A 17,073-nucleotide genomic window follows, 5' to 3' on the forward strand; every position below is an offset into this window, starting at 1 on the left:
ACATTGAATGAAAGCAATACGAAAAAAACTTTCAATCGAATCTTTGAGGATATTGTATTACTAAATCTCTTATTTGTTGATGAGTGCTGTTTCTACTGTAAGTTTGTTTATATGTATAAACGACACTCATGGAGTGAAGGGTGATATTTAAAGGGTTTAATCTGTGGTTCGCGACATATTGTGAAACAAAATGGTGTTTTCAGACCAGCAACTTTTTGAGAAAGTAGTCGAGATACTCAAGCCATTTGATCTTTCTGTGGTTGATTATGAGGAGATTTGTGATAGGATGGGAGAATCAATGCGACTAGGTTTACAGAAGAGTACAAATGAAAAATCATCTATTAAAATGTTTCCATCTTATGTTACAAAAACACCAAATGGGACAGGTATTTCGACATAAACAATCTTACACCTTCTTAGAAACCGGAAACTTCTTAGCTTTAGACCTTGGTGGAACAAATTATCGAGTGCTTTCAGTTACCCTTGAAGGTAAAGGAAAATCTCCAAGAATTCAAGAGAGAACATACTGTATCCCCGCAGAAAAAATGTCAGGTTCCGGAACAGAGGTTAGTCGGAATGTCAAGCTTATTTTTTTAACTTGATTGATATCTTATTTTTGTCCTTATTTTCACATCTGTTAGTGTTTTATTTCTTATTTCTTTTTAAATCGATGACATAAATCAACTTTAGTCTTTCCATTTTTAAGTAAGTAATTTATTCAATTTGTTCAGGTGTTAAAGACAACATAACTTTGGGACCTGTCTTTTGGTTTAAAGTTAAACTAATTGGTACACGAGAGATTACTCAATCCAATTCAATCAAGATTTGGTCAACTGCCAAGATATCTGGCTTTGTTTGATGGCCTAGTTTGAAGGCGATGGGACAACGCTTCTTTTTTATTCCCTCAGATAAAGAGATGCGGGTGAATTTCCTGAGCTTTAATCAACACTTCTATACAGGGAAATACTAATTTTTAAGATAATTTTTAAAATATCTGCATTTCATTTATAAATTATGGCTTAGTAGCCATGTCGAATGCGATATTCATCATAAAATACATTATTTAGACTAAGTCGACCTGACCTGATGCAAGTAAGCCATACATGTACTCAAACACTGATCTTACTGTATTTTATATTTTTGTAGCTTAAAAGTAGCTAGTAGTTAGTACAGAGGCTGGATAACAAGGGTTATTTTCATTGTTTGGATTAGAATAAGATTTTTAAACATATAACGACCCTCATGAACGGTAGTTTTTCATAGGATATATCTGTACATATGTGATGGTCGCTTAATGGTAAATGCACTTCGCTTTCAACCAAAAAGCCTGAAATTCTATGTTGACTCCTTCCTCCTATAAAATGAAAAATAAATTGCTTCTCTAGATTTTTTGATCTTAGTTATGGATTACTTGGTAAAGATGTGTATTTTTAGAGACAATTTGATAAATTGCTTATTATCCTTTTTCTTACGTAGCTCTTTAAATATATTGCTGAGACACTGGCTGACTTTTTGGAAAACAACGGGATGAAGGACAAAAAGTTTGACCTCGGATTCACATTCTCTTTTCCATGTGTCCAAAAAGGCCTCACTCATGCTACTTTGGTGAGATGGACAAAAGGTTTCTCTGCAGATGGAGTAGAAGGTCATAATGTTGCTGAATTGCTGCAAACTGAGCTAGACAAAAGAGTGAGTGCAACTGCTGAGTTAATGAGAAACTTTCTGTCGTCTAAATCATGTTTTTATAGAGTTGGTTTTATTAAAAAATAGTTATTTACAGTAAGACACTTCTTTTTTATCGAGAAATCGTAAAAGTAACTTGGTTTTGATCGCATGAGCACGCTTCAACAACTGAGTCTGTCAGTTTTAGTGTCATATCAGTACTGATATTATATGTTTGACATTCAAGGCAATTTATTGTTCCCTTCCAACGACAAACGTACTTAACGTTAGGTTATTCTAGGTTGATTTGTGGCCATGATATTTTCATCTTAATGAAAAGGCTTCTCACAGATATTTTATTTGAATTTGATTGAACGTTAACTTAACAACCCAGGCGTTAACTCGATCATGTGAATGTGTTTGTAGTCCTTTACAGTCCTTTTCATTATAAGACTAGCATCTGAAGTGGATTAGGAATGAGTTTGCAACAACGTCTTAACATTTATGGTATCTGCGTATTATCATTAGGACTGAAGCAAACTAAATTAAAGAGTCAGCGATTTTATATCTCAAGAACTGCACGACCATTGACAAAAACTAAGCTTTATAAGAGAGTCATCTAAAACGTCTTGTTATTTTTAGTGATCAAGTTAGTGAGTTGCTTGTTACAATATGGATAAAAATTGTTTCACCAATGAGTGTACAACCATAAAACTTTGTTCGTAAACAATTAACATTCTCCACGTTTTTAAGTTAGATGTATTTTGAGTTTTAAAATTTTGGTTCATTGTAATCAGTGTTAGTATCAAAAGACGTAGAATATCGTTTGCTCTGAATGAAGTGGTATTGTGTCTATGTAATTAACTGTTTAATTTTTTATTTGTTTCAGGAATTAAATGTTAAGTGTGTCGCGGTTGTAAACGATACAGTTGGCACACTTGCTTCTTGTGCTCTTGAGGACCCAAAATGTGCGGTCGGATTAATAGTTGGTAAGTGTTTTATTTCATTCAGTAAGTAAAGCCGAGATAAAATCTCGAAAATACGTGTACATGCAACTATATGTAGCGCTTGATGTTTAACTAAGCGCATTTATTACCTGACAGACAAAGGTTTCATCCAAGTATTTTTATCTAACTGTTTCCCGATTTTCCTGTTTTGTAGGGACGGGGACAAACGTTGCTTATATTGAGGACTCTTCGAAAGTTGAGCTGATGGATGGTGTGAAGGAACCCGAAGTCGTCATAAACACAGAGTGGGGTGCATTCGGCGAGAAAGGAGAATTAGACTGTTGGAGGACACAGTTCGACAAATCAATGGATATAGACAGTCTTCATCCAGGAAAGCAACTGTTAGTCTTATTTTAAAGATACTTAAGATTATTATAGTCAATGATTATTTTGTTGATATTTCATCATAAGCGCTTGCAAGCATCTAAAATCACTGGTGTTTAGGTCTAGGGATGCTTTTCAGACTAATTATATCCAAGTTACATCTAAGAGTTATTTCATCTTATAAGCCACTCACTTAACCAAGTGAGAATTGATAATGTAAAAAACTAGTTTATATTTTTTCTCCCAAGATAGTGTACACTGATAGATCGTACATGCTAATCGTGTATTTATCTAAAGTTTAAAACTATTCTTGTGTAAAATCTCTTTTCTCAAATTATTTAATACACATTAGTAAATAGCAACAGTGTTTACTATTCACAAGTCCTTGACTCAAGAATCCCAGTTTTTTCCATTCAACGTATATCATGCAGAAGTATGTTCTTCAAGCATTCAGAATCGTTTTATAATTTATTTCTGTTCTGTATTTTCTGCAGATATGAAAAAATGGTATCTGGGATGTATCTTGGTGAGCTAGTTCGCCACATCATTGTTTACCTTGTTGAACAAAAAATTCTCTTTCGTGGAGATCTCCCTGAACGTTTGAAAGTACGCAATTCTTTGCTAACTAGATACTTAACGGATGTTGAAAGGTAAGGTTTACTTTGAATATTTATGCTTTGATCGATTTAGATTTACACACTAAAATGATGTTTATAACAAGTAGCGTATTTTCGTCACTCTTAGGTTTACGTAAAGTATTAAATAGTTTCACTTAGCTGATTATTATTATGAGTACGATTGACATCAGAAATATGAAATGCTTCTATTTTTATCAGTTTTTGGGATTCGTGGAGATTTTACTAGGACGAAGCGGCCGTTCAGTGCTTCTAGGTTTTCAATAGTGGTCTTGTTTAGATTGACTTACGAATTCAGCTTTCATTTTCCACAGGAAGATTTATGGATTTTTAAACTTGTTGATCATGTATAAATACTATGACTAACTCAATATAGCTTTTGTTATCTCATACTCCATTTTGTGTTAACAGCACAAAATTGCTCAGCATTACAAACTGTGATGTCCTATTACCAGTTGTCTACTTCCCAGATATAAGAGTCATTATTCAAAAGTTACTCATTAATTTACGAGTGATGTAGATTAACGAAATGAAGTGGCTAGTAAGGTAAAACAGAAAAAACCTGGAACTTGATCATATAAAGTTGGTTTTGCACCAATGAATTCAATTATGTTGATACTTTTAGTACATGTAGTGCATAATAAACTGTGATAGCAAATTATTTTCTTTGGACAGCTGAATTGTAGTAAAAATTCGGAAACAATTACTTCTCGATGTTAACAAATAAAACTATATTTATCTTTCCATTTATACCATATTTTATGTGTTGTCTCTATATAAAAATCTTATTTTGCTAAAATTTTGTTTCAGAGATCCTGCTCACCTTTTATACAACACTCATTATATGCTTACTGATGACTTGCATGTCCCTGTTGTTGAGCCGATAGATAACCGTATAGTACGATATGCCTGTGAAATGGTCGTTAAACGGGCAGCTTACCTAGCAGGTGCAGGTGAGTTGATTGACCTCCATCGCATGAACTGTTAATCATAGGTTGCTGTTTTTTTTCAATAGAACACTACAAATATTTTAACATAATAAATATTTAATAGCTGGTCTCTCGTTCATATATTTTCAGGTATTGCCTGCATTCTTCGAAGAATAAACCGCTCAGAAGTAACTGTTGGTGTTGATGGCTCTTTGTATAAATTCCACCCGAAGTTTTGTGAACGAATGACAGATATGGTTGATAAGCTAAAACCAAAGAATACACGAGTAAATAAAAATTCAATGTTTTTATTATATTTTAAAATGTTTCTCATACTTTATTGTTAGTTAGTTTATACATTGGATTGCTTGAAAAAATTCATAACAATAATGAAATATTCTCTGAGGAAGGATAAATTATTAATTTACTGCTTGAATTTCTTCTATTTTGAAAAGATTACGATTGAATTCAAATCTATTTATGTGAATATTATTTCACCAAAGAAAATATGTTCAAGTCTCATAGTTTCTATCATTCCACTTAAAAGTAATTAACGTACATGTACATATAGAAAAATTAAAAGGGTGATATGTTTAAAATAAAAAAAATTTACTTAAGCGAAGTATTAATTGTAAAAAATTTAATTTATATCCCTCTAAAGTACCATTTACAATAATCATTGTTCTTTATATTTAAATATAGTTCTGTCTACGTTTATCTGAAGATGGAAGTGGAAAAGGAGCGGCGGCCATAGCAGCGTCATGTACACGACAAAATTAAATAATACACACACAAGAAACTATTGTTTACATTCAGTGCTTTCATCTGTTTTGTTGGCCTGATACAATTCTCCGATAATTCAGAAAACTGGCCCTCTTTATTTAGTTTCTTGGCTATGATTAATTTACTATACTTCGGAACAATATAATCTTAATATTGAAGGAAAGAAACATCATTATGAAATTAAAGAATCAAATATAAATCGACTGTTTTTTTTCTTATTAGATTACATAATAAAGTAGTTCAATAACTTAGTTCTTTATATACACGGCATTTTTCTGTAACTTCCTATGACTTCTGTTATCTGGTTTTTATATCAATAAAGTATACTTCATATATATATATATATATATTGAGAACTTCTAGTCAGTCAGTGGCATCAAAGTCACAGAATCTTATAGATTATATAATTCTCTTTGGCTTTATTATGTAAGAGTCAATGAAACTATATACCTAAACAAAAAAAAGTTTTTTTTCTCTTCATCAGCTATTCTATGCAATACATGAAGAATTATTCTTTAATGCTATAATTATAGAAATATTTTTTTCTCTTTTAAATTTGCAATTTTGTAGAGTAAACATAAATAAGATTTTTAGTTGTAAAAGAAGGCAAATATTCTAATTATATTCGCTATGGTTTTTACTTTTTTTTATGTTTCATACACAAAAAAAAGAAGAAGGAAAAGAAAACTCTTATATCTTTTAGTTTTCATTAATATTACTATTATTTTTGAATCATTATTCTTATTATATTACGATTATTGTATACGTATATATATATATATATATATATTAAAAAAAAGAAAATGTTAGCCGGAATGTAAACAATCAGATTTAGTGTATTTCATTCTAGGACATTGTGATAAATTTGTTTAATTATTTATTTTCTTGTGTGTGTGTGTGTGCATGTGAGCGCGTTTATTTGTGATCGGCTAATTGAACATATCTATGGTAAACAAAATTAAGAAATGAAAGATCTCCTGTTGTAAATTACAACATAATTTGAGTTTGAAAACAAAACAAAAAGATTGATAAATATGTAATCATTTTGTATTTATGGGCCAAATATATCTCACTATTTTATGCTATTACAAAGTCTTTTAATTTTTTAATGTTTAATTAATAAATAGAATGATAATTTATCAAAGTTTAGAGTAGATCAGGAAAAGTGCGGAATTAGAAGTCGTTGCGTTGTTATTGAATATATGTTCTTATGCGCTTGTTCTTTACCTATTTCCCAGATTAGGTATCAAATTTAATGCAGCCTGAAAATGAGAGAGTCTTTGTGTGAAAGAGCTACGCTTTTTGGACATATTATAAGTAAGTAAGGATGTTAACAAGATAAGATCTGACACATATGTATGCAGGTTTACATCAAGATAGAAAAGAAAAATGACTAGTTAATGAACTGTGGAGTGAAACATAATGAAAATAGTAGAAAATAAGGAAGGAAAGAATGTCCGTGTCACATTGAACGATTTCAAGATAATCCATCTAAGGTCTCTGACCACAGGTTTAGATTGTGCCATTGACCCAAATTAGGAGGTTTGCGTTTCTGAACATGCTTTAAACAGAAAGTCAATGATGTGTCCTAGCCTCTTCTGAACAAAATGTAGTGCTCACCAGTAAGGGACTTCAATGTGCTTGGCAGTAAGATATATTGAATATACGTCTCAATTTATCGTATATGTCAAAGATTCATTAGTTCATTTACTTTCGTTACTCATTAATTTACGTTTAAAATCGCCTCTTAACATTTCGCGACTGCAGTATTTATTCAAAATGTAACAGTGTTCATAATCAGACACTAGTAACCTACTCATGATTTCTCTCTTCAGGAATCATATTTCAAAATCATACTTTCCCAATGACAAATAGACGGAAGTATTGGCTGAATGAAAGGTGGAGTAAGATAGAAAAACCTAGACCAACATCTAATACCTGTTCTGAGCTCTCGTCAGTCACCAACCCACTAAGGCTTATAAGAATCCCAGGAAAAGATGAGTTGTCGATACATTAGTTATGATGGATAAAGTATAGACAACGACGAGTTCTGAAACAGTTTGATATGATGAAGTGAAATGTATGATAAACATTTTTGTATTGGTATTCAAAGTGTTCAGAAAATGAAATTATTTCAGGTTCATCGGCAGATAGGACCAAGTCATTTATTTACTTCAGATGAATGAGAGAGTCTCCAGATACGAAACTACGTCCTCAAAAGCGGTAAAAATTAAATATGGTCCTGAGAAGCCTATTTGTGATAAAATTGTATAGAAACGAGGAAACCATGAAGATCTAGTGGATAACAAGTGATAAAATAGACTCAGTTGACAGCCGTAAACTGTGATTCAAGTAGATGACTTTCAGACAAATTGCATACTTATTTCTGAAAAAAATGAAGCTGTGATAATATTAGATAACAGACATTTGTGAAGTTACATCGATGTATATATATTGATGACATTATACAAGATAACCCCTTCTGTTATTAATACTATCGTTTTCAAGTATACCTTGTAGTTTATTATGTAAATGTAGAGTATTTACATATATTGGCTTAAATCTCGTCTTAATGCTTATCTATTATTTACTTAATTTTTCTTATTAATTATATATCATCTAAATTTAGGTTAATTCTATAATTCTTAGTATGTTGTCTTATTTTATCATTTATTCCATGTAGAAATATGTTCACTCATTTGTATACTTACTTAGTTTAACATTCTCATCAGAAGGTCATAAGAATTAAAAGCCAGACAGAAAAAAAAGTTGTAATCTCTATTAAATAAGTAGAATAGTATGTAATTAAGTTATTATGGTGTAATAATAAATATAATGGTATTATTTTAGTATAGAAAGTTATAGTAATTGTAAAAGTTTCGTATCATCACATCTTTGACTATGTTTTAACAACCATTGAAAACTACAGAAGATTGGGAAGCTACCTTGTCAGAGCATGGGATATCCTGGCAGTTAGCACCAATGATCCTACTATTTAAAAAAAACTAGGGTCCATATGCCACGTGGAGAAAAAAAATTCTTAGTGAATCGGTGACACATAATCAGTACCAGTACTAAGATTTGACTTGTTAATTTCAAGTAAATTGAGTAGTGGGTAGATTGGTAATAATAAAAATAAATATATATATTTGTAATATCCGAAAGAGTAATGTACAGTAGTAGAATTAAAGTATTTCTCCTTTTGTGAAGTGAGAAATATTGGTAGACTAATTAATAGATTGATAATTTTTTTTAATCATACGTTAATGATCTACTGTAATCTTAGATTAGACATAATGTCGGTTTCATATTAGAGACTAGTCGTCTTGTTGATAAACTGTCTAATTAGTATAAAACTTGATATAATGATAGAATAAATAGTTTTGTCCCGATACACTTTCATATCATATAAAAAAATATTGATTTAGACATGAATCAGGTAGAACTACGATAACCGAAACAACTTCTACTGTTACTTATTGATCTCAGAAACATTTTTTACGGTTGCATTAGTCTAGTGACCTAGATCTTTACTTAGATTTAATGGACATTTACGTGATTCGGTATTTCAATAATTTTCTGTCCAAAGTGTTAATACAAGAGAAGTGAAAAATTAAATAGCTATAAGTTTGAGCTACACTTGTTTGCAGAATAAATACAATCTACTGATGAATACCAAGTAGATGAGAAAAAACGACGATTATTCAATTTATTCAGAAAAAATATCTGGATTTTGAGTCAGAAGTCATAGCCAATGGCAACAAAACATGTCGAAGTTTTAAAGTCTTTCCTTTCAGTTAATGTCAATCAGTGCGAAAAAACTAACTTAAGAACTTTTAATGTTATTTACCTATAGTTACAATTAATATACAAAAGTCATACTGGACATTCCTTGGGAATTATCAGATAGAGGTGACTAAATTGAGTTAAGTGGAAATACACAGTTACTAATAACTAAAATATTATCATGTGCAATTGTATATGGGAAAGAATCTTCTGTGTCAACGGAGGTTAGTTACCATAAGATGAAAAAAATAATAAACCTTAATACATACCATTCCTAACAACATTATATTTGACAACATTGTGAATGTTGATAAATTAGGTGGGGTAAATCAGGCTTTGAGAGCAATTTTTAACAATAAATCTCAAGGTTGCATTGTTGACTCCTAGCATGAATCAAGAAGACCAGGAAATGTATTTCACTGGATTTAACTGTCAGCAAACTTAATATAATTCAGAATAGGAATAAGTTAATAAAAAGAGTAGAGAAAAACGTGCTACATTATAACAGAAACATAAGGGACAATTTAATAAAAGCCTTAATTGTAACTCAGAAATGATACCATTAGATTTATGATATCATTCATTTACATTCAGCTAGATCATAAACATTGTGTGTTATATCTATCACCATTTTATCCATTAATATGTTTTACTCCTGTTCTCTTCAGTATTCGTTTTTATTCCTTAAATATTTTTTTCTGAGACGTTAAGTACCTAAAAACTTATCAGATCGTTTATAAACTTTTCTATCTAAATTCTTGTCTATCAAATAATCAAAGGGATTCAGAGTTAAAAGATAAGCTTATTCACGTCCATCAACCTGTATATTGCTAATATTAGGAGTTAAGTAAGTATCAATATTAAATATTCTTACAATAAATTCATGAGTTAACTAAAATAAATTCAACAGTATACTAACAATCATAATATTTTTATTCAAATAATAGAATTATTTGATAATTCTTTATATCCAATTAAAAAAGTGTTCATTAAAGTAGTATTATTTTATGTATACAGCAAGAGCAGCATATCTACAGTTGAAGAACATCTGGAACTCAAAACAACTGTCAACTAACAACAAAGTCAGAATATTCAATATAAATATCAAGACACTTCTACTGTATGAGGAAGGAACTTGGAGGACTACGAGTGTAATCATCCAAAAGATACAAGTGTTTATTAACAGTTGTCTACGCAAAATATTTCGGATCCGTTGGCCAGACACCATCAGCAACATTCTACTGTAAGAGAGAACAAACGAGATTCCATTGGAGGAAGAAATCAGGAAGAAGCGCTGGAAGTGGATAGGAAACACATTGAGGAAATCACCCAACTGCGTCACAGGACAAGCCCTCACATGGAATCCTGAAGGCCAAAGGAGAAGAGAAAGACCAAATAACATACAGACATGAGAAAAATGAAGGAAAATTGGATTCAACTAGAAAGGAAGACCCAGGACAGAGTGTGTTGGAGAATGCTGGTCAGCGGCCTATGCTCCATTGGGAGTAAAGGGCGTAGGTAAGTAAATTAATTACAAATAATTTTCTCATGAAAAGGTATCCATTCATCAATTGAAGATTAAAATGAATCTAAAAAGTCAAAATAATTGTTTCTCATTTGTAAACACAACATTTCACACAGTAAATTAATAAACAGATTCGCTTACGTATTAAGAAATGATTTTAAAAATTTGATTACACAAACATTTCATAAAAGTAGTTAATAGAATAGTCATGGCATTACAATGGTCAAATAAAACATTACAACTGTTAATGAACCAGAAAGATTACAGCATAAATATTCAAGAGATATTCACAAGATAACAGTCAACAGAGAGTGATAACATGGAAGATTATCAGTGTTAATTGATTTGAATTTGAATGACTGAAAGGAGATGTCAGTAAATTCCCCTGAATAAATTCAACAGTATGCTATCAAATGTCATATTTTTTATTCAAATAATAGAATTAAAGTTGTATTATTTTAGGTAATACAGTTTGTTTGGTTTCATTACGTGTCAATGAATCTGTAGAAAATAACTCAGTTAATGAGTCAAAAGGAGTGTTGTTTACGTCGTTGAACTCTCATGACATTGGTCACAAGTTAAACTCACATGGAAATAACTATTCAATTTGTTTTTGTAATCATATTTTCTTTGTTGTATTTCACATAGATTTGATGTCGATTCTTTCATTTATTATGAATGTATCCATCTAATTAATGATGAAGATCCACCTACACATTTACTAAATTTCACTTGTTTACATCTTGTATAATCCTTTCTCATAACTTAATTGTGTGCTACAACAGACTGTTTATTAAGATTGGTTTCTATAGAAGTTTTGTATTGGTTAAGAGTTATATCTAAAATATTAATTAGCCAAGTGATAATGTGTTCGCTTCTACCAAGTCCAAGATTGATTTCTCAAAATCAAAATTTGTGGTCATTATCTGTAACTAAAATTAAGTTTGAAAATAATCTTTTATCTGTTGATGGCCTTGTATGCTTTTTGTGCTATTAAGATAAACAGCTTAAATTATAAGATTCTAAGTGATTCATTGCAGTTCGCTCTATTCTATTTCACGGATACGAAACGTGACCATTAAGAGTAGAAAATACTCGTAAGTTACTAGTATTTGATCACAAATGTCTTACAAATATTGTTCGCATCTGCTGGGATCACCGGGTAAGTAATAGTGAGGTTACACAGCGTATTAGGAAATGATGGTAAATTAGGTCAGGAAACTTCATCGACTGAAAATGGTTGAGCCACGTGTTACGTATGTCTGAACACCGATCACCACAACGAGCAATGCTGACCAGTGTTGGAGACGGCTGGAAGAAGGTTAAGAGCTGCCAAACCAAAACGTGGCATCACTGCTTGAAGTCACTAACTTCTAGTCTGAGCCACGTTGGTAAACGCAGACTACTTGGTTGGGGTCCACGTGACTATCGTAACCATTGGCTGGAGACTCTGTGTGACATGGCTGAGAATCGATCACAATAGCGTAGATGTATACACTCGTCTGTCCTTGAACCGTGAGATTAAAATTACTTTATACCTTTCTTTCTACGAACTAATTCTTTCTCTCTGTATGATATCCTTACATGCAAACGTTTTTATATGTTATTATCATTGAAGTAACTACTTCTATGAATTCGGTGTTCATCTTGTTGTGCTAACAAGTTGTGGCACCTTGGACTGATGCATATATGTACCTGATCGTACGTTGTAGCTGACTGACTGACAGATTGATTCTAATGTGTGAGTTTGTAAGTAATAAATTGCTAAAATATTACTGACCATTAGACAGGATAATCTAGTATCTTCTATTGTTTTTGATTTGTTATCAGCTTGTGACAAAGTCACCTTCAAGGAATAAATTTTTAATTTAGGATCAAATTATCTAAAATAAAATGAAGTCATATGAACAATTGCTGGTTTATTAAGTAAACCATTTGATAATGTCATATAGATTTATTTTTAATGAATGAATTAATCATGTTAATTTCATTATTGAAACCACAATTAACTTGACTATTTCTTGATTTTTATATACTTGAGATCATGAGTCAATTGAAGCTAGACCACCATGGAAAACCTGAAAGCACTGTAAGGTCGTTTCGTCCTGTTGTGGGACTCCTCAGCAGTGCATATCCACGATCTCGCCCCGCGAGATTAGAACCCAAGACCTATTAGTTTCGCGCACGAGCGCTTAACCTCTAGACTCATAATCTCAACTATTAAAATTACTATAATATCTACAAAAACCCCTTCTGAAAATAATAATAAACTGTCATTGTTTTTTTGCTTATATCAATACTGTTTGTTTGAATATTGTTGACGTTAAAATGTTATTTCGAGATTTAGCAAATATGTTTTATGAACATGTAAAACTGTTTCTTGGAAAAAATGTTCATCGACTTTTTGTCTTCTGTTCTTTTGTTTGCATTCATTTTTTGAAAAACTTCATATCGAATGAAAGTAACCTGGTATACTTGGCCTATTATACGTTTGAAATTTTTGTTTTACTGAGATAACAAAATCAATCTGTGTTTTTTATTAGGTAGAATATAAGATCTACATTTCTTTTAAAGTATAGTTAATCAGTCAAATATGCTTCATAGAATTATCATAATAGGGTATGAAAACATTTTAAAGTTATGATGGAATTTTACTTTCCTATTTATATGATCTTTTAACATGTATAAGTTACTATTTTAAAAGTTAATATTTCATTTTGATTCATGTTTCATAAATGATCACAATTCTTTACATATTACTGAAAATAGGATTCTCCATCTTAGAAAGATTTCAATGAATCTATATAAGAACTTTCGTGTAAATTAGAGAGAATAGTTTCACAGTATTTAGGCGCCGAGTTGATGTAATACATGAAATAGGAATAATATATTTGTAAAATCTCAGCGAATGAATTTGAAGTAAATCCAACGTTTCGCCTGGCAATCCGGTCCAAGGAAATATATATTTCTTTGGAAAAAGCTTGGATCAGATTACCAGGCGAAACGTTGGATTTACTTCAAATTCATTCGCTGAGATTTTACAAATATATTATTCCTATTTAATATTTCAAAGAATCATTTTCATGAAAGTCTATGTATTACGTATCATAGAGTGAATTATACACGATACATGTGATTTTAAAACTAATGGTACTTTGTAAATGCATAAAAACCCCTAGTTATTATTTACTAGTCTAAAATATTAAGCTATGGCTTCAGGAATAGATAAATAAGTGAAGATAAGATTAAAATACCCGGAATGACAGAATGACAAGTGATAAATAGAGTAATCTATTTTCATATCTTTTAAGTAGAAGAAATTAACATAATCATAGAGTTTAAAAACTTGAATCGTTTAGATTGACAATCAGAAATATTATTACGCATATCTTTTGGTTAAGATTGAGCGTATTGTGTCGTAAATATTTAATCAGGCAATTAGTTCGACATAAGGTAATGAATTTGAGACGGTTAATGATAAATATATGTGTATTTTCATAGTTGAAAGCGTGAGTCAATTGAAGCTAGACCACCATGGAAAACCTGAAAGCACTGGACGGCCGTTTTGTCCTATTATGGGACTCCTCAGCAGTGCGCATCAACGATCCCGCCTTGTGAGATTCGAACCCAGGACCTGCCAGTTTCGCGCCAGAGCATTTAACCGATGGACCACTGAGCCGGCATCCCACGGTGTTCATGTCTAACTTCAACCAATCCACGAAGTTGAGCAACCGTTCACCAATTGTCTTTAGTGAGTTGATATCTCACAACAGATGTGGTTTGAACTCCACTGGTCACTGCTTCTCACTAGAACTCGAAGTCAGTCACTAGTGAGCATATGATTATTAATATTATTATCAGAAGGGGTTTTTGTGGAGATTTAGTATTTTCATAGTTGAAAGCATGAGTCAACTAAGTAATTCACATTAAATTTGGTAGTAGTGAGATGAATAAATTTAGTTGAAAGATTAATGGGATAATGAATCTTTTCTGATTATTTTGAATGTGTAAAATGTACATCACATTCAAATAGACTAAAACAACTATTAAATTATTCTAAAAAATCGCAACTATTAATGAATTGGTTGTATATAAATATGGATATAGTTAGTCATATTTCATGTATCATCTACTAGTGCAGTCTGTAACACATTTTTTGTCCTATTCAAAACCCTTCAACTGAGTGCATCTGATTCTAAGCGTTGATGTACTTACTGAAACTCAAGCAGTGGGTATGTTTCAAAGGTCAACATGCTACTTAATATACTCCTAAACCAGTAATGATATTAATCCGTTTAAATCACTCAATATTTGTTATTATTTTCAAGAGTTTTTTAAAACAAAAAGAATTCCAAGTTTGATAAAAGTCTAACAAACAACTCTCTTCTAGTTATTCAAAGCATTCTCATACTTGAAACTTTGTTTTACATTGAAAAAGAAAATCAAGTTTAATTTAGCGGCATATCAGTAAATTAAACATTGAAATCATATGATACCAGAATGCTATTTTTCTCTATAGTCTTTATAGTGAACATGTGATATAGAAAGTTTTAAACAATCTCTTCTTCAGTTCACTTACGTTACCTTTAAGTTTCATCTTCTTTCATGAATGTCCAATATTTAAACATTCAATACATTAACTTAAATTATTCTAGTGTATGAATTAATTTGTTAAATAAAGGCATTAGCTAGAATAAAAATCTAATGTAAAAAGGAATGATGCTAATATAGTCTTCATCGATCTACATATTTCGATGAAAAATACCAGTAAGAATTTATACATTTGAGAAATAACGGTGAAATTAAACTACATATAATGGGGTTTGAGTAACCCTAAAAATGGCTTAAAATTGTTTTCCCCTATGTTAGCCAATAATTACACAAGCTTTGGAAATCAATAATCTGTAGCTAAGAGAGTTTTGTTCTCTGAGCTGGATGATTTAGTCACGGAGCTTTCATCGTTCTCCATATGTGGAGAAATTCAAACACTTCGCTTCTGTCTGAAGTTTGTGCTGATGATGTCGTTCAGAGGAACGATAAAAGCTCAACGATCAATCATCCAGTTCAGAGAACAAAACTACATCAAAAGTTCCATCAAAATCATCCACCTGAGCTAAAAATCTTCTCCACCATCTCAAGATAAGAACTTTCTCTTTTTTTCCTGTAGTCTTACTCAGATTACGAATTATCCAAGGTTTATAATTGACTTTCATCATTTTAAACTGGACAGATTTTGTTCCAATAATTCAATTTTATCAGAAAGTATCAAAGTATGTCTGAGTTTTTTTATTCTATTAGAAATAATTTTGTAAATAATTTATCATGGTTATTACAAATATTTATGTGATAATTCCATGAAAATAGACGGTGTGTTGATGGTAATCTACGAATGATAATATAAATGAGATTCTCAAACATTTTGAGTAGTACATAAAATGAAAAAAGGCCTGTCATTCAGCGTATTATTAAAGTTATTCTTATTAATACTACTGTGGTGTGTGCTACTGATGTCGATAAATATAAGTAGTATATATCATCAATCGAAAGTGAAATATCTGGCAACAGAAGGTTAAGAAGATCAAAGAAAAGAGAACGAGAACAAAGAATGATTGGTGTGGAATTGAAAGAACAATGAAATCTAAGAAGATTGATTGACATTTTGCACATGAATTATTTACTGTATGATTCTGAGATTTTACTAAGATGTTCTGTAATTTTGTATTCGAATACATTCGATTGTCTCCAATTGTGTTCTCGTTCACTACACTACCATTTTAAATATTGCTCAAAAAGAACTATGTTGTTTTAGAAAAAACAACAACAATAACAATTGGGATATCCGAGGTCACCTTACATTGAGAATCATGTCTAGTCATTATAAATTTATTTGAATAAAAAAAACACATTCTATCCAGTAAATAAAATATACACACCGAGCTGTAATTGTATCAATTAATGTTAGTTTATTCACAGTACGATAAGAAGTTGTATTTAAATTTTATTTTCACTAGATATTATTCACATAATCATACGACATTTTGAAAAGCCATGGTAATAGTCACAAAAAAATATATTCACTTTTCGATTACTTGGGGATTGGAGTTTGATAAACGTGATTATTTCAGTAGTATGTGTTTACAAATAGTCTATGCTTTAATTGATAAACTGTGGTAAAAATGGTCAATTAATGATGTACATGTAAATCTTTTATAATATATACATAGGAATTCAATCATCCATTTCAATGAAGTACACTAAAATATTCCATAACAAATATTTAAAGCTTAACTTTAACTACGGTTTACCATTAGTATATATACATATTTTATTATTATTTGTTATTATTTAAACACATAAATATTGGTACAAAGGGGCACCAAATACATATGCGCCACACAAATCTCATTTGATTTGTGTGAGAG

General features: G+C 31.0%; 1 protein-coding gene across 1 annotated transcript; it reads left to right on the forward strand.

Moving 5' to 3' along the window:
• The first annotated feature begins 175 nt into the window (after positions 1–175).
• Smp_043030 (hexokinase) lies at positions 176–6,430 on the forward strand. Its single transcript, XM_018796867.1, has 9 exons — positions 176–386; positions 421–566; positions 1,477–1,689; positions 2,552–2,651; positions 2,824–3,010; positions 3,488–3,643; positions 4,439–4,581; positions 4,708–4,844; positions 5,260–6,430. The coding sequence occupies exons 1-9, from the start codon at positions 191–193 to the stop codon at positions 5,335–5,337; spliced, it is 1,356 nt and encodes a 451-aa protein (XP_018651965.1). The 5' UTR covers positions 176–190; the 3' UTR covers positions 5,338–6,430.
• Positions 6,431–17,073: the final 10,643 nt, after the last annotated feature.

The sequence above is a fragment of the Schistosoma mansoni genome, chromosome 4, assembly GCF_000237925.1.
Source record: "Schistosoma mansoni strain Puerto Rico chromosome 4, complete genome".
Taxonomy (NCBI): Eukaryota; Metazoa; Platyhelminthes; class Trematoda; order Strigeidida; family Schistosomatidae; genus Schistosoma; species Schistosoma mansoni.